Below are 15,320 nucleotides of genomic sequence, written 5' to 3'. Positions count from 1 at the left end.
CTAAAGAAGAAAAAAAACAACAACATAGGGCCAAAGCTGCAGATAGAGAATGCATCCCTTAAGAAGGGCAACGAGGGAGCCCTCAGACTTCATCCATCCAAAAGTCATCCTTCCTTTGGCCAGCACAGTTTTTGACTCCTTCTTGAATGAGGTGTCTCTACAGATAACCCCAGTGCCCACCACACTCTATCACTCCAGTCCTGTAGCTTCACTCCTGCATGACGCCTGCCTGCTCACTGAGAGTATCTAAATTCATGACTCTTCCTGAAGTCCTTCCAAAGGTCACAGCCCCAAAAGTGCTTCCTAACCCAAAGGGAACAGGAAGAAGAACCAGCATATATCAGATTCTTCAGGGCCTGCTGCCTGATTTCCTTTGAGCTCACCCTGATTTAATTTATTCCTTTAGTGTATGGACACCACACTGCTTTCATCTGTTTCTCTTAACCTAGCTCATAATTATGCAACATAGTGTCCGCTAGAATAAATCTTCCTTCCATATCTTCACCCCAAATGAGGTGAATGTGAAATGACACAATGATGTGAGTAATCTTTGTGTCTGCATAGGCTTCTTTTTTTTTTTTAATAAAAAATTATTTATAAAAAAATGTTAATTCTAAATTTCAAGAAAAAAAATTCCAGTGAGTACCTGTGTAGCCAAACTGTCCTTTCTCTGAATACTGAATATCTAATATGAACTTAAAATGTTTAGGAGCATTTTGTAATAAAGGAATGTGTGAATAAGTCATGCATTACTTTTGGTCTACTTAAGTTTCAAGTTTGCAAGTTTTCCTGTTCTAAGCAAGCACTATTTTCTTTTTTTTACCAGTCATTTTTTATTGGATGTTAATTCTGAATTAGAATGTGAAAGGATTCAAGGGTGCCAGGCAAAGGTCATGGTCAGGAATGCCGAATGTGCCTCCACACTGGCCCTTGTCGGTGGTACTTGTGTAGCCACTCCCGTTTGAGTTCCTTGTAACGTCGATAGTAGTTGAAAAGTGCATAAGCTGCCAGCACCATAGAAATCCCAGCAACGCCCCCTTTCTTCACACTGACATACTTGTTATAATACCGGTAGTAACCTCTTGGAAATGCTCCAGCAATGCCCTTAGGGGTGAAATCCCTAATCACTATCCAGCTGGGCAGCTCTCCTAGTTTCACACCCATGAGCTTCTTCTCCTTCACTGGTACGACTGACGCCATCCTGGAGTCACAAGCACTATTTTCTTATCTAACATTTATACAGGTAGAGTCACATGAGGAAAATGAGAAAACTTAAGACACCTCTGCAGCTTGAACTGAATCCATAAGAAACCTAATTGCTATAGAGGAACACACTCCTACACTCTAGTTCTATGAATGCTGGTATATATTTTTAACCACTCTTTTACTATTGAGTGACTGAGAATTTATTAGAATTCTGTGCACTGAATCCATTAGCCTGAGGAATAAAATAAGTGGGAAATATGCTCTTAAAGATGGAGCATGTGCTATCTCCGGGTTGGAGCTTCAGAACTCAAGTAGGGCTTAGAGAAAACCTGGAGAGGCTCTCTAGGGCACAACACCAGCCTCCTGAGACTGCAGAAGGCCAAAAAGCTGGAGCACGTCCCCAACTCAGAAAGTGCAAAAGTCACCCTCCAGACCTTCCCTCAGCATCTGGGATATTTCAGACAGGCTATTGGCAATTCCAGGCCAGCTCTTTTTAGAAAAAAAATTAACTTGACAGGCGTCATTTAATTTAATTTAATGAAGAATAACTAAGAACCTATTATATGTTTCAAGATATCAAAAACAATAGCAAAACAGTAAGGTCCAGGTCCTTTCTAATCTCCAGTCAGGGCCAAAGCTCTTCTCTGAGCAGGTGCTCACCAGCAGTCAGAGAAAGATTTTTTCTGCTGTCCTTTGCATCCACTGCCTGCCACAGCCACTAGGATCTAGAAAATGGGCAATGTTCACATAAGAAGTGAACATTTTTGAGTATTAAACGTGCACTTTCATGGGACACACACAGATGCCACACAAGCTTGCTCTGGACGTGGCCATTTCCAGATATGGTGATCATTTCTTGTGATGAGAATCTCAGAGCCAAGAGTATCCACTTTGAAAATGGACAGACATAGGTTCAAATTCCCACCATTCCATGTTCAGTTATAAGGATATAGGCAAATTCTATTTCTCAGTTTCCTCATCTGAACAATGAATGTAGAATCACCCAGCTCCCAGAGTTGTAGGAAGGATCAAATGCAAGTGTGTATACAAGGCCTATCACATATTACGTGTTCAATAAATGGTAAAGGTTATTGTTCTTCTGTGAAGAAAGATGGAAAGAGCATAACATCTGTTGATTACCTATTTGCCATATATTGTGTTTAGAGCTTCTGCACATACATTTCATTTTGTATACATACACAAACAACAGTGAAGTAACTGTTAAGGATCATTTCTTTAAGTTAAAATCTTAACTATCATACAAATATAAAATGAACATGAGTCAAATATTTTATTTAATTTATTAATGAGAAAACTAGTAAGATATTACAATTAATTCAAAAAGAATAAAAAAAACATATGTAGGCTATCACGAATACTGAAGTGAATTTAGAAGTAGATTAAGATTGCTTGGTATCCACACAGCTATCAGTTGCATTCCCCTAGACAAAATTTATTTGAATCTCTATGTTCAAGAATCATTTGCATTACTATATTTTTTTCCATAATTTCAGAGTTGTAAAGTAGCTCAAATATAATAAAAGGGGCAGGCCCCCTGTAGAATCAGATAATCTGTAAGGGTTATTAGACATCCTTTTTATTTTTGTTCATTTCCATTTTTTTACTATATTTTCTGACAGAACCATTATTATTCCCATTTGCAATTGAGGAAACAAAATCATGGTGACTGTGCAATTTCTCTACAGTCACCAAAGGTGTAAATGGCAGGGGCTGGATTCTAACTCATCTTTCATCACTCCAAAATCAGAGTGGCTTTATTTGAAGAACTGGGATTTTTTTTTCTTTTGTCTTTCAGGGGATGAACAATCAATATATCCGTCAGGAAGTCTTCTGCTGTGAAACTTGTCATGAGCTCAAAAGCTTCTGGGAAAATGAAATTAGCAAACAGACTTGTTACAGGGAACTGGAGGAAGATCGTCAGGGAAAGAGCGCCCTGAGAAAGTATATGGATTATTTCTCTACTACTTTTTAAGTTAGATTTCTGTAGAAATATACCAGATGTGAAGATGAGAGACCGAATTACTGTCATTATCACTGTTCTAAGAATACAAATATTCAATATGGTATGGTAACGTCAATGACGCCATGAGAAGAAAGGAAAACAAGACCTGGAAGAAGTTTATTACATTCACAGGTCTTAGAGGAAGGGTCACCACATACCATGCAGGGCCACAGAGGAAGCACCAGGTCTTGCCCAGGTGTCAAAAGACAGAAACATAGTGAACATCTAAGCCAGAACTTTTATTGGAGCTTCTGAACAAAAGGCAAGGCAGAGTAAACAGTTTAGTATTTGATAATTTGAATAATCCCAGAGGGCTTTGGGCTATAGATGTTGTTCCTAGTTGTCTGGTACCTGGCCCTGGGATGATCTAGGGAAGGGGAAATATGGCTTCATGTGTGAGAGTTAGAGGTGTTTGGGGTCCCAGACTCAGGATTGGTTGACATGCTCACAGCAAGCCTTTTAATATCTCTAAGAAAAGGCTAGTCCTTTCCATGACCAGCAAGCTTCTTAAGATGTCAAAACATCATAAAGTATAGCAAATTCAATACATAATTAATTCATCTACTCATTCAGTCTTACCACCACTTATACCAGGGGTTTTCAACCTAACACTATTGATATTTAGGGCCAGATAATTCTTTAGGGGGAGGGGGCTGTCCTGTGCTTTGTAAGATGTTTAGCAGCATCCCTCAAAATGTTGCAGTCCAGTAGGACTCCCCTACCCATTATGACAACAAAAATATCTGCTGACATTACCAAATATCCCCTAGAGGGCAAAGTCACCCCTTATTGAGAACCAGTGACTTATAGATAAGGATGAGCCTTTTTATATATAAATAAAAATGAGGTTCTATTATTTATATCTTGATAAACTGAAAAAATTTTTTCCTCACCTCTCCTCTGTTGCAATCCCCAGCATATGAGGTACACTAAACTCCAAGGTTAGGTCAAAAGATATATGTAAGTATAAAAGATCTCACATCTGGGATGATATATATTAATATTCTTGGAAGAAGGAAAATGTGGTCTTCCTCTCTTTGGCAAGTAAACATGATACTCTTGCAGAAGGAATCTGCTGAAGGGGAGCATATACTTATGTGAGGTCACATGTGTCAACATCACTCTGAATAAAAGAGTCAGCACCTGCCCTCACACGTGCAGAGCTTTGGAACAGACAGATCAACTCACCTTTTCAGAAGCTACCTGGGTTCTCTCTCCCTAAAATGGGAACAGCCCAGCTAGGCTATCTGTTTTGCTAAGGTGCCTACTTACAGTGGAGTGGCAGTTGAGTATTCTGCTAGTCACAAGGCACCATGCCTCCATGTGTCTGATCATGCTGAGCTGAAAACATGTGTAACTCACATGTGTTGAACCAACATTAACTTCTAAAAACCTTTATTAGCTCTGGAGGGGAAATAGCTTCTCTCCATAGCCAAAGAAGAGCTCTGCCACCATTCCAGCTACATTCCTGTTTATCCAGTGAGCAAAATCAGGCATTTCGACATGCAGGAGAGTCACATATTAGGGCATCCAGTCCTGGTGATTCCAGGGGAGTGAGGAAAGTCAGTTGTGTGGTTCCTGCCTTCTTCCGCCCTCCAAGCCTTGGCCCACAAACCCACTGAGAGCCAAATCCCAGCATGAACTCTGTACATCTTCCCTTCCCTGAACTCTCAAGATAGGGAATTAAAAGCATAACTTGTAACAGCATTCTATTTTTATCAAAATATATACACAGCCTATCTGTATATACAAGAAAAAGGTTAAAATAAAATGCGCTAAGATACTAAGAGCAATTATTTTTGACTGGTGGAATGGCAGATTTTATGTGTATAAGCCCTCCTAGTTTTTCCAAAGTTTCTACAAGAATGCTCTGCCATTTTGTAATTAGGCAAAATAAAGGTATTAAAAAAACAACCAATTGCAAATGGTCCATAGAACAAATGCATTTACAAATAATTGAACACTTTTTTAAATTTTAAAATAGATTAACCAAATAATTCTCCAGATTCCCATGGGCCCCAGAAATAACCCCTTCTAAGTTGGGGCAATTTTCTCTCCCTTCTGTAACCAAGATAGTAAATCTTCAAAATGTGCTCATCATGAAATATTTCATCATTGTGTCCCACAAATAAATGTTTAAAGATGTGACCAGAGCCTCTGCATTGAAAATCTTAAGGAGCAGGGGAGTAGAGGCAGCTTCCTGTGGTTCCCCACTCTGTTCTGGAGTCTCACTTGCCAGAACTATTTCCCTTAGCAACTATGAATAAAAAAACCAAAAGCTTTCTTATTTTGGTAAACAGTGAATGAAAACCTAGTGGTTTTGTCATTGTTTTTGCTAGATATCCTAGATTTATTTTCACACCAAAACCAGAATGTTGGAATATTTGTTTAAATCCTGCTGATCTGAGCAAACAGTTTGAAACAGAATAATAGTGTACCTTCCAACATACACTTGCAGACCAGTGGCCTATACCTCCCCATACTCCACTATGCATAAGTACACACTCCCAACATACATACATAATACTCACACTCTTTTCTATTCTGCTCTCCACTTATAAAAGGCAAATTCAAGCCACCGTGCAATACAGAAATGTTCTAAGTGAACTAGAAGACAAAAACCCTAAATTTTTCCACCAACCCCTTTGCTGATAGAACAAAATCAATATTGCTTTATGTTCTTCTCTGCTGGTCTGACCAGCAAGACTTGTGCCAAAGCTGGGTAGAGTGGAAACAGGTGCTTTGCCAAGGACATGCTTGTTAGCACACTCCTGCAGATTCACTGACAGAGGAATTCAGCCCGAGCTGCAGAGCATCTATTTACCCTGGTAACTGAGGTACCTGGCAGAGGCCTTGGAGGTGAGATCATGAAGGAAGGTGAGTGACCCCAGAACTAGAAACCCCTTATTTTCTCTGAGCCAGAAAGAAGCAACACAACAGGAATAGGATTGGTCCATAAAGAAGTTGAAAACTGTTTGCAAATAACTGATGGAGACCATTTGAGAATAATCAAATGCATTGTAGGTATGACGACCAACCTCCTGGTTTTGCGGACAGCCCAGGTATACACCTATCATTTTGTTACAATTACAGATTATAATTTTTCCTTTTACTTTAAAAGTATTTCAGTTTAGATGATAAATTATATGGACATGTAAGTCTAAATGATCAGCCTGTAACTATAACTGAGAAACTGTGCAGTGTTTATATATTTAAAAAAATCGTGGCTTAGTATAAGAAGTATGGTCTTCAAAATACCTCTTCAGAATTAAACAGAATTCACAGCATCAGGTAGACATAAAATCTGGTGGACTTGAGTGGGGAAAGGGGTTTATCAAACCTCACTTCAAGACTACTCACCTCCCTCTGCCTGATTCCTGCTTATCAGTTATGTCAGTCAGGATGCTTTCAGCTGCAGGTAACAAAATATCCAGCTCATAATCTCCTAGCCAGATGAAATCACTATTTCAAACTTGTTATAAAATAAGATTTAGTCTAAAAAGAACACCAGTGAGAAAAAATTTAGATTTTTCATTCAAACTGAGGGTGGGCAATGAGATTGGCAAGCTGACTTGGTCTGATCATTATGCCAAGGTTGTCAGCCTGTGTTGGTTGTTGCAGCTCTGTCCCACAATCAGGCCAGTGAGTTGCAGGTCACAAAGAAACCAGGATCAGGCCCATTTCTCCTTAATTAGGAAAAACTACTATAAAGGCTTGTCTGTTATCCTACTGGAAGAGAAGTGGCAAAATCACTGTCTGACCTTTCATATTCAAACAAAAGTACAGAGATTGTAATCGGATCTGAAATGGGAGATCAAGAACTCAATAAACTATAAACTCTTTGATGACAGGGATTATTTTACTACTCTTCTTTACATATGGTAGTAACCACAGAAGTGTTCTATTCAGAGCTCCTTCAAGATAGCTTGCAATGGGGCACATAGCTGACTGAGAACTCCAGCTGCCACCTTCTGGATCCATCACTGAGCTTGAGCTGAGGCCGAACTTAACCCTGACTGCTCCTAGCCATGACTGAGCATGGCAGAGGAAACTAGTTCTGGGGAGTTCCTGCATGATAGGGCTCCTCTGCTGGGCAACTTGTCCAGGGCCTCCCCATCAACCCAGCCCAAGCTTTTTTAGTACTGTGCTGTGGGGTGGAGCTCTTCCTACCCACGTTTTTTCCCCTCCCTCTCCTTCCACAGGGATCAGGCCAGCATGGAAGTCTGAAGGCTGTCCTGACCGCTTCAGTTCACTCTCCACCTTTATTTTTCATGGGTGATTCCTCTGAGTCTGCTTCTTGGAGGATCCAAATTGACACATAAATTTAGTGCCTCGCACATGATAGAAAAAAATCTAATTTTGTGCCCAATTGCTCTTCATTGGTTCCCAGTAAGGACATCACAATTCTAGTTTAAGAATCTCAGAAAAAAAAATCATGCTTTCTAGTCAAACCCCATACTTATCAGGGAGAATCTGTGTTCCTATATATTAACTACAACTCCTCCACAAATCAGATGAGTCTAGAATAATAAATAGTAAATATTGTTTGGTCTCCATTAGAAAAGTGAGGTCAGGGGCACCTGGGTGGCTCAGTTGGTTAAGCGACTGCTTTCGGCTCAGGTCGTGATTCTGGAGTCCCTGGATCGAGTCCCGCATTGGGCTCCCTGCTCGGCGGGGAGCCTGCTTCTCCCTCTGGCCCTCCCCCCTCTCATGTGCTCTCTCTGTCTCTCATTCTCTCTGTCTGAAATAAATAAATAAAATCTTTAAAAAAAAAAAAAAAAGAAAAGTGAGGTCAGTATTTGTAGGCTTAAGGGAAAATATTATCTTCAAGCTTAAACACCAGTTGTATTGCTCCTCCACTGTATCTCAGTCTGTACACCAATGTTTAAGCATTACCTTTCTCATATTGACCTTCCTTACTACAAAATAAAAAGTCTGTATATGCACTTATATTCACCAGTTTACCGAGAACCCAAGATAAATGGAAGCAACACAGTGATAAATAATGTCGATCAAAAAGGGGCAGCAAGCAGTCTAAATATTCAGAAAACAAGATTTAAAGAGAACTTAGGTAGATAGAGTCCTAAATCCTTTACCATCTGGCAATAAATACTGTTATAGCTGTTATAAAAAGTGGATAAATGTGTCATGAACTCCAGATTCCTAAGCTCTGTTCCTAGAATAAATTCATCATTCCAAATGCATTAATTTGGTGAGAAGCATAGGGCAAGATTTGATGGGTATGAGATTTATTGGGGGAAAACCTGTGAGAGAGAAATGGGGAGGAAGTTGTGATGTGCTAATAAATGTTTAAAAACTGGCTCTCTGTGGAAATAAAAATGTACATGTGTGTATACATATGTAAGTTTATCATAAATTTCACAGGTATAAAGGATGTGTAGCACACAATTTACAAATATTAAGAAAATATACAATGATCTTTATTATAAATTCCATATAGCTAACTGATTTTCATAGTATGCTTTTATTGGTTTAAGCCAACCTCTTTCATCTACAGCCAATCTATAGTTGCAATTCAGCCATGATTTGACAAAATTGGACAACAAATACTTAATTACTATTAATTTAACAAATAAGTCGGATCAAGGATGGTTTTCTAGTACTGAAAGAATATTTACACAATTTATATGTACGTATTTATTTATTTGTTTGATATTTGCAATGTAATAGCTATAGACACAGTACACTTCTAAATTTAATCTGCGTTATTAAAAATTTTGTCTCCATCACTTTAAAAGTCTAGATGAGGGGGCATGTAGTCTTTGTTGCAACTACTCAACTCTGTCGTTGTGTGAAAGCAGCCATGGACAATATGTAAACAAAGGGTCAGGACTGTATTTCAATGAAACTTTATTTATTTACAAACACAGGCAGCTGGCCAGATTTATAGTGTTTGCCAACATCCATGTTGTAAATGGTTTATTTCAAGCTACTGATGTGACATCAGTGAAGGTGAGTTGAGAAGGCAGCGGCTCCCCATCACATAGTAATTTCACCATATAAATTTAATAGGCCTAAATAACCTTAAAGAGCATAGATTATTGTAAAATGCAGTAAAATAACTAGAAAGTGATGAATTTCACATAGTTATGACTGTTTTTAATATAATTAAAAATTAATATAATTAATGTAACATTAAATTAATAATCTTAATAAATTTAATAGATTAAAATTAATTTAATTGTAATTTTATAATTTACTCTTAATAATGTTTATGTTTAATAACTAGCTTTAAAAAATCCCTAAAAAATTAATAATTGTCCTCACAAACTAATAGCACACCACTAGGAAGAGCCAGAGAAGCTAAGGAGAGTCATCAAATTGTGATACAGGTCTGACCTCCATGAAAGAGGAAGGGAAGAATGTGGAACTGGGTTAGGCAGCAGGGCAAGCCTCATAAAGTTTTGGCCAGACTAATGGGACGTCCTTGAGCCAAAGGCAACTGTTCAAAGAAGCTCTGCATCTTGCAGAGAGAGGCCTGCTTTAGTACCTTTCCTGTGCTCAGTCACCAGCTGAGAGGAGCCCAAGAAAAGTTTGGCCTTGGTGCAAACGCTTGGGGCAGATGTAGATGGGAAGTAGTTGCAGATGGGAAGTCAGCTATGCTCCCCACAGCAGCATCTCTGAGTGGCGCTTTTTCATGCCCACTATATCCAGGAAAAGCTAAAGCCCCTTTAAGTAGTGAATGAGTTCACATTATATTAAGAAGTTCAGGTCTGTGATTCAACAGTCTTACACAATTCACAGCATTCACCATAGCACAGACCTGTACCTCTGAAACAAATAATACATTATATGTTAAAAAAAGAGAAGATAGTAGGAAGGGAAAAATGAAGGGGGGGAAATCAGAGGGGGAGATGAACCATGAGAGACTATGGACTCTAAGAAACAAACTGAGGGTTCTAGAGGGGAGGGGGGTGGGGGGATGGGTTAGCCTGGTGATGGGTATTAAAGAGGGCACATACTGAATGGAGCACTGGATGTTAGACGAAAACAATCATGGAACACTACATTAAAACTAATGATGTAATGTATGGTGATTAACATAGCATAATAAAATTTTTTAAAAAAGAAGTTCATCAAGTTCCATGAAATACACAGATAGCAATTTATTTAAAAATAGCCATTAGTGAACTTTAAAAGATCTCAGTGACAAACGTCATGTGCATTTGGAGGCAGACTTAGTTAAAGAACCTTTCAGAGATCCTTAATGAGGGGAACCTGTGAGCCTGGAGGTTGGTTACAAGTTAAAATACAAGATGCATTCTTTATAAGCATAATGAAGAAATACAATTTATGAAAATTACTAATAGGTGGATATCAACAGGCCATATAAGCTCAATAAATCATCACTTCCTAAGTAAAGTGTGCAAAGAGCTATGAGACAGTTGCCTGCTTATGAGAGAGCAGCCATCCCATGTTTTACCTTACCTTTCAAACAAGCAAACTGTTATTTTTATGTCCATCACTTTAATTTAATTTGAGGTAGAATGAGGATATAACCAATGTTTTAACATTATTCCCCATATCCCTAATTCTTCTCTCAATACTTCAACTTTCAATCCTTGGTTGCTAATGTGCCTAAGCAACAACTATACCTAACAACAGGCCGACGCTCCAGATTCTTTACATTCTTTCCTGGGCCTGTAATTGAGCAGAGTTTTAAGTGAGAAGCTGCCAGGAGCGGAATAGTAATAGGCGCCTAAAGCCTTCAAAATATTTATACCCTCTAACTTACTTGCCTCTAGGAATCTCTCCAAGGAAAATAGATGGGTATATGAAAAGAGTATTAAGTATTATTATACTCATTTTAGGGTTATTTATAAGAGTGAAAAATTAAGGTTGAAGCCAACTTTTTTAAAATCCTTCTTTGTATATTCTGATTTTCCTGCTGTAAGCATGCATTACTTTGCTTAACAGTGTTATAAACTGAATTGTATCCCCTCAAATTCATGTTAAAGTCCTAACCTCCAGTACCTCAGAGTGTGACTATATTTGGTTATAGGGCCTTTAAAAGAGGTGACTTGGTTAAAATGAGACCTTTAGTGTGGGCATAATCCAATTTGATTGATGTTCTTATAAGAAGAGGAGATTAGGATGCACAAAGGGACACCAGGAATGCACACACACCCAGAGGAAAGGCCACATGAGAATGAAGCAAGAAGGCCATCTGCAAGCAAATGAGAGAGACATTGGGAGAAACCAAATCTACTGATACCTTGATCTAGGACTTCCAGCCTCCAGAGCTATGAGAAAATAAGTTTCTGTTGTTTAAGACCCCCAGTCTCTGGTATTTTCTTATGGCAGTTTTAGCGAACTAATAACATTTACCCAATCTTTCCATTTTGGTTATTTTTATATTTATGAAATGAACACAAGTGCATATATATATATATTTTTTTTAATTCAAGTATCACAAAAGGACATATAATTAGTAGTGAGTACCCTTCTTACTTAGGCTCTTGAGGAAAAGCTGATATCAAGCTTCTTGTATATCTTTCTCCAAAGCTTCAATTTGAATAAGCAAATAAATATGTGAACTATATTTTTATGCAAAATGAGACTATACTATCTTCACTAAACTGCACCTTGTTTTTTTAACTTACCTAGAAGTTTTTCTATGTAAGCACATTCAGTTTTTCTTTAATGTTTTCCATTATGATGATGTTAACAATTGGTTTAACCAATCACATCAAAGAACACTTTAGGTTGTTTTTATTTTCTGGCTTCACAAACAATGTTGTAATAAGAATACTTACACATACATTTTTGCATACATGGATAAGAATTATGGAATAAGTTCATAAAAATGAAAATCTTAAGTCAAAACATGAGTTCCCTGTTGTTGTTGTTTAATTTTGACTTCTTGACTTCTTGTCTTGCAAAGATATTGTATTAATTTAAACTCCCACCCTGAGTGACTATCTCCATAGTTGCTCACACTGTGTGTTGTTCAACTCTTAACCATTGTTAATCTGACAGGTGAAAAATGGCATCTCACTGTTTTAAACTGAATTTAATTAATTATAAGTTTGGTTGAGACCTTTTTATATGCATAGGAAACAGCTGGATTTTTTCTTCTGGTACAGCCATTTTATATCCTCTGCCCATTTTACTATACATTTTCTTTTTCTCAATTGATTTATAAGCACCATGCATTTCTTTTCATGTGTATACACAGTTCTATGAATTTTGACAGATGCTTAGAGTCATGTAATTACCACAATCAAGATATAGTAAGTTCCATCACTCTGAAAAATCCCCTTATGCTGCTCCTTTGTGGTCAATTCCTCCACCAATTTCCAATCCCTGGCAACCACTGATCTGTTCTTTATCCCTATACTTTTGCTTTTTCCAGAATTCCATAAATGAAGTATATAGTATGTAGTCTTTTGAGTCTAGCTTTTTTCACTCAGCAAAATGTATTTGGGGTTAATTATTGTTGTGTATATCAGTTGTCTATTCCTTATACTTGCTGAGTATTACTCTGTTGTGTGGACGTATCATAGTTTGGTGATCCACTCCCCACTTGAAGGACATTTAGATCATTTCTAGTTTTTGATGATTATGAATAAAACTGCTGTAAACATTTGCATGCAGATTTCTGTGGAACATAAGTCTCCATTTCTCTTGAGTCAATATTCACGATTAAGATTGCTGGGTCATATGGTAAATGCCAAACTATTTTCCCAAATGACTATACCATTTTGCATTTCCACCACAATGTAAAAGAGTTCCAGTTACTCAGAATCCTGACCAACACTTGATTTGACTTTTGTTATAAGTGTTTTTTAAATTTTGTTGGGTTTTTTTTGGGAAGAGGGGATTAAGAGGGGACTTTTTTTCTTGTTTTTCTTTTTTCTTTTGGTCATTCTTTGAGGTTAGTGTTACCTCATTGTAGTTTTAATTTTCATTTTCCTAGTTATGTTAAGCATTACTTTTATGTGTTTATTTGCCATCCATACAACTTCCTTGGTAAAATGTTCAAATTTTTTGCCCATTACATTGTTTATTTTCTTAACATTTAGTTTGAACTTTATATATTTTAGAAACAAGTCCCTTAACAGGTAAGTGATTTGCAAATATGTGCTCCATTTATGGCTTGATTTTTATTCTCTTCTACAGTGTCTCACAGAACAAATTTTTAATTTTGATAAAGACCGAAATTTTTTTTCTATGAATCATGCTTTTTGTGTTGAATCTAAGAATTTTTTTCCTTAACCCAAGGGAAATAATGAAGATATTATTTTGTGGGTTTTTTTTTTTTTCCAGAAGTCTTAGTCTTACATTTTATATTTAGATCTATGATCCATTTTGAGTTAATTTTATGTAAGATGTGGAGTATGGATTGAAGTCCATTTCTTTTTAAAGACTTCATCCATTTATTTGAGAGAGAGAGAGCAGAGAGCACAAGTGGGGAGAGGTGAGGAGAGGGGCAGAGGGAGAGGGAGAAGCAGACTCCACACTGAGCAGAGAGCCCCATGTGGGGTTCGATCCCAGGAACCCGAGATTATGACCCAAGTTGAAGGCAGACACTTAATCGACTGAGCCACCCAAGAGCCCCTAAAGTCCATTTTTTTAAATACAAGTGTATGATGCTCCAGCACCATTTGTTTAAAAAAAAAAATCTTTCCTCCATTGAGTTGCCTTTGTCTCTGTCAACAATCAATTAGCTGTATTTGGGTATATTTATTTCTAGACTCTGTTCTTTTATTATTATTATTTTTAAAGATTTTATTTATTTATTTGACAGAGAGAGACACAGCGAGAGAGGGAACATAAGCAGGGGGAGTGGGTGAAGGAGAAGCAGGCTTCCGGTGGAGCAGGGAGCCCGATGTGGGGCTCGATCCCAGGATCCTGAGATCATGACCTGAGCTGAATGCAGACGCTTAACGACTGAGCCACCCAGGCACCCCTCTGGACTCTGTTCTGTTCCATTGACCTATTTGTCAGTTCCTTCACCAGTGCCATGCTGTCTTGATTATGACAGCTTTATATTAAGTCACAGAATCAAATAATGTGAGTCTTCCAACTTTCTTCTTCAAAATTGTTCCTAATCTAGTTCGTCTGCCTTGCCATATAAAATTTAGAGTCAGCTTGTCGGTATCTACCAAAAGGTCTTGCTGGGATTTTGTTTGATGTTATATTGAATCCACACATCAGTTTAGGAAGGAACAAATTTATAAAACTATATATTCATAGACTTTGCTCATTTATCTATTGATTTTTTTTCTTCACTAATTTGTAAAAGCCATTTGTTTCTCTTAAAAATATTTGTTAGAAGGAAAAAAAAAACAAACCTCAATTGGACCAACAGATATGGAAACAAAAGCACTAACCATTTGCATTTTTCTCTCCTCAGGCTCAGAGAAGAATGGAAACAGAGACTGGAGAAAAGGCTGCAGATGCTGGACAATCCTGATGAGAAGAAAAAGCAGGCAAGCACAGTGGGCTGAGAGCTGCCTGCTTCATCCACTTCAAAGATAACAAGCCACCAAGGGCACTCTTCTAGGAGAAATATCTAACACCAAGCTATGTTGATTTACTAAGCAGGACACTATTCGATTTCCTATTTGTAAGGGATTTACATGTCAAACCTCCCCCCGTGCTAATGGGAGTTATTATCCAACTCAATCCTCTCTGCACAGGACAGAGTGACTGCCAAGGTGACAGGGAAGCTCGGGTTATTTAATATAAAAAGCTCTTAGAATTAACACTCCCCAGGTTTCAAAGATCCACCTAGTGTAATTTATTTCCACATTTTCTTTTCATTTTCAAATCTGAATGTTTTATCTAAGCTTACCAAAGGCAATGACCTGGATGGGAATTTGACTTCCCTGGATCTTCTGGAAAAACAGTCAATCTTTTCTTCCTGTCCTGCTTTTTGTGAATACAGAAATGCAACTACTTTTAAAAATAAGGCTATTATTATAAAAAGAATAATTTATTAACAATACAGTTTGAAAATGAACTGAACTAAGTATCTTTCTCTTCTCTTCACATGAATTTTTTTTTCTCATAAGCATCTTTAATTAGAAACATAAAACAAGATAATGCTTAATAAATTTGGTTG

The 15,320-nt window shown here is 37.6% G+C and overlaps 2 protein-coding genes across 2 annotated transcripts; one reads left to right on the top strand and one right to left on the bottom strand.

The window, feature by feature from the left end:
- Positions 1 to 897: 897 nt before the first annotated feature.
- On the bottom strand, positions 898 to 1,203 carry LOC123850252 (ATP synthase subunit f, mitochondrial-like). The gene has a single exon (XM_045883658.2). The coding sequence runs from the start codon at positions 1,198 to 1,200 to the stop codon at positions 898 to 900; it is 303 nt and encodes a 100-aa protein (XP_045739614.1). The 5' UTR covers positions 1,201 to 1,203.
- Positions 1,204 to 3,019: 1,816 nt separating this feature from the next.
- On the top strand, positions 3,020 to 15,069 carry FAM240B (family with sequence similarity 240 member B). The gene is made up of 2 exons (XM_045881941.3): positions 3,020 to 3,168; positions 14,610 to 15,069. Exons 1-2 carry the CDS (start codon positions 3,026 to 3,028, stop codon positions 14,701 to 14,703), a joined length of 237 nt encoding a protein of 78 aa, XP_045737897.1. The 5' UTR covers positions 3,020 to 3,025; the 3' UTR covers positions 14,704 to 15,069.
- The last annotated feature ends 251 nt before the right edge of the window (positions 15,070 to 15,320 follow it).

Source organism: Mirounga angustirostris, unplaced genomic scaffold (genome assembly GCF_029215605.1).
Source record: "Mirounga angustirostris isolate CCGP_5_RB_7025 unplaced genomic scaffold, mMirAng1.0.hap1 SCAF_15, whole genome shotgun sequence".
In the NCBI taxonomy this organism is placed as follows: Eukaryota; Metazoa; Chordata; class Mammalia; order Carnivora; family Phocidae; genus Mirounga; species Mirounga angustirostris.
This window is presented reverse-complemented; position numbering and strand designations above follow the sequence as displayed.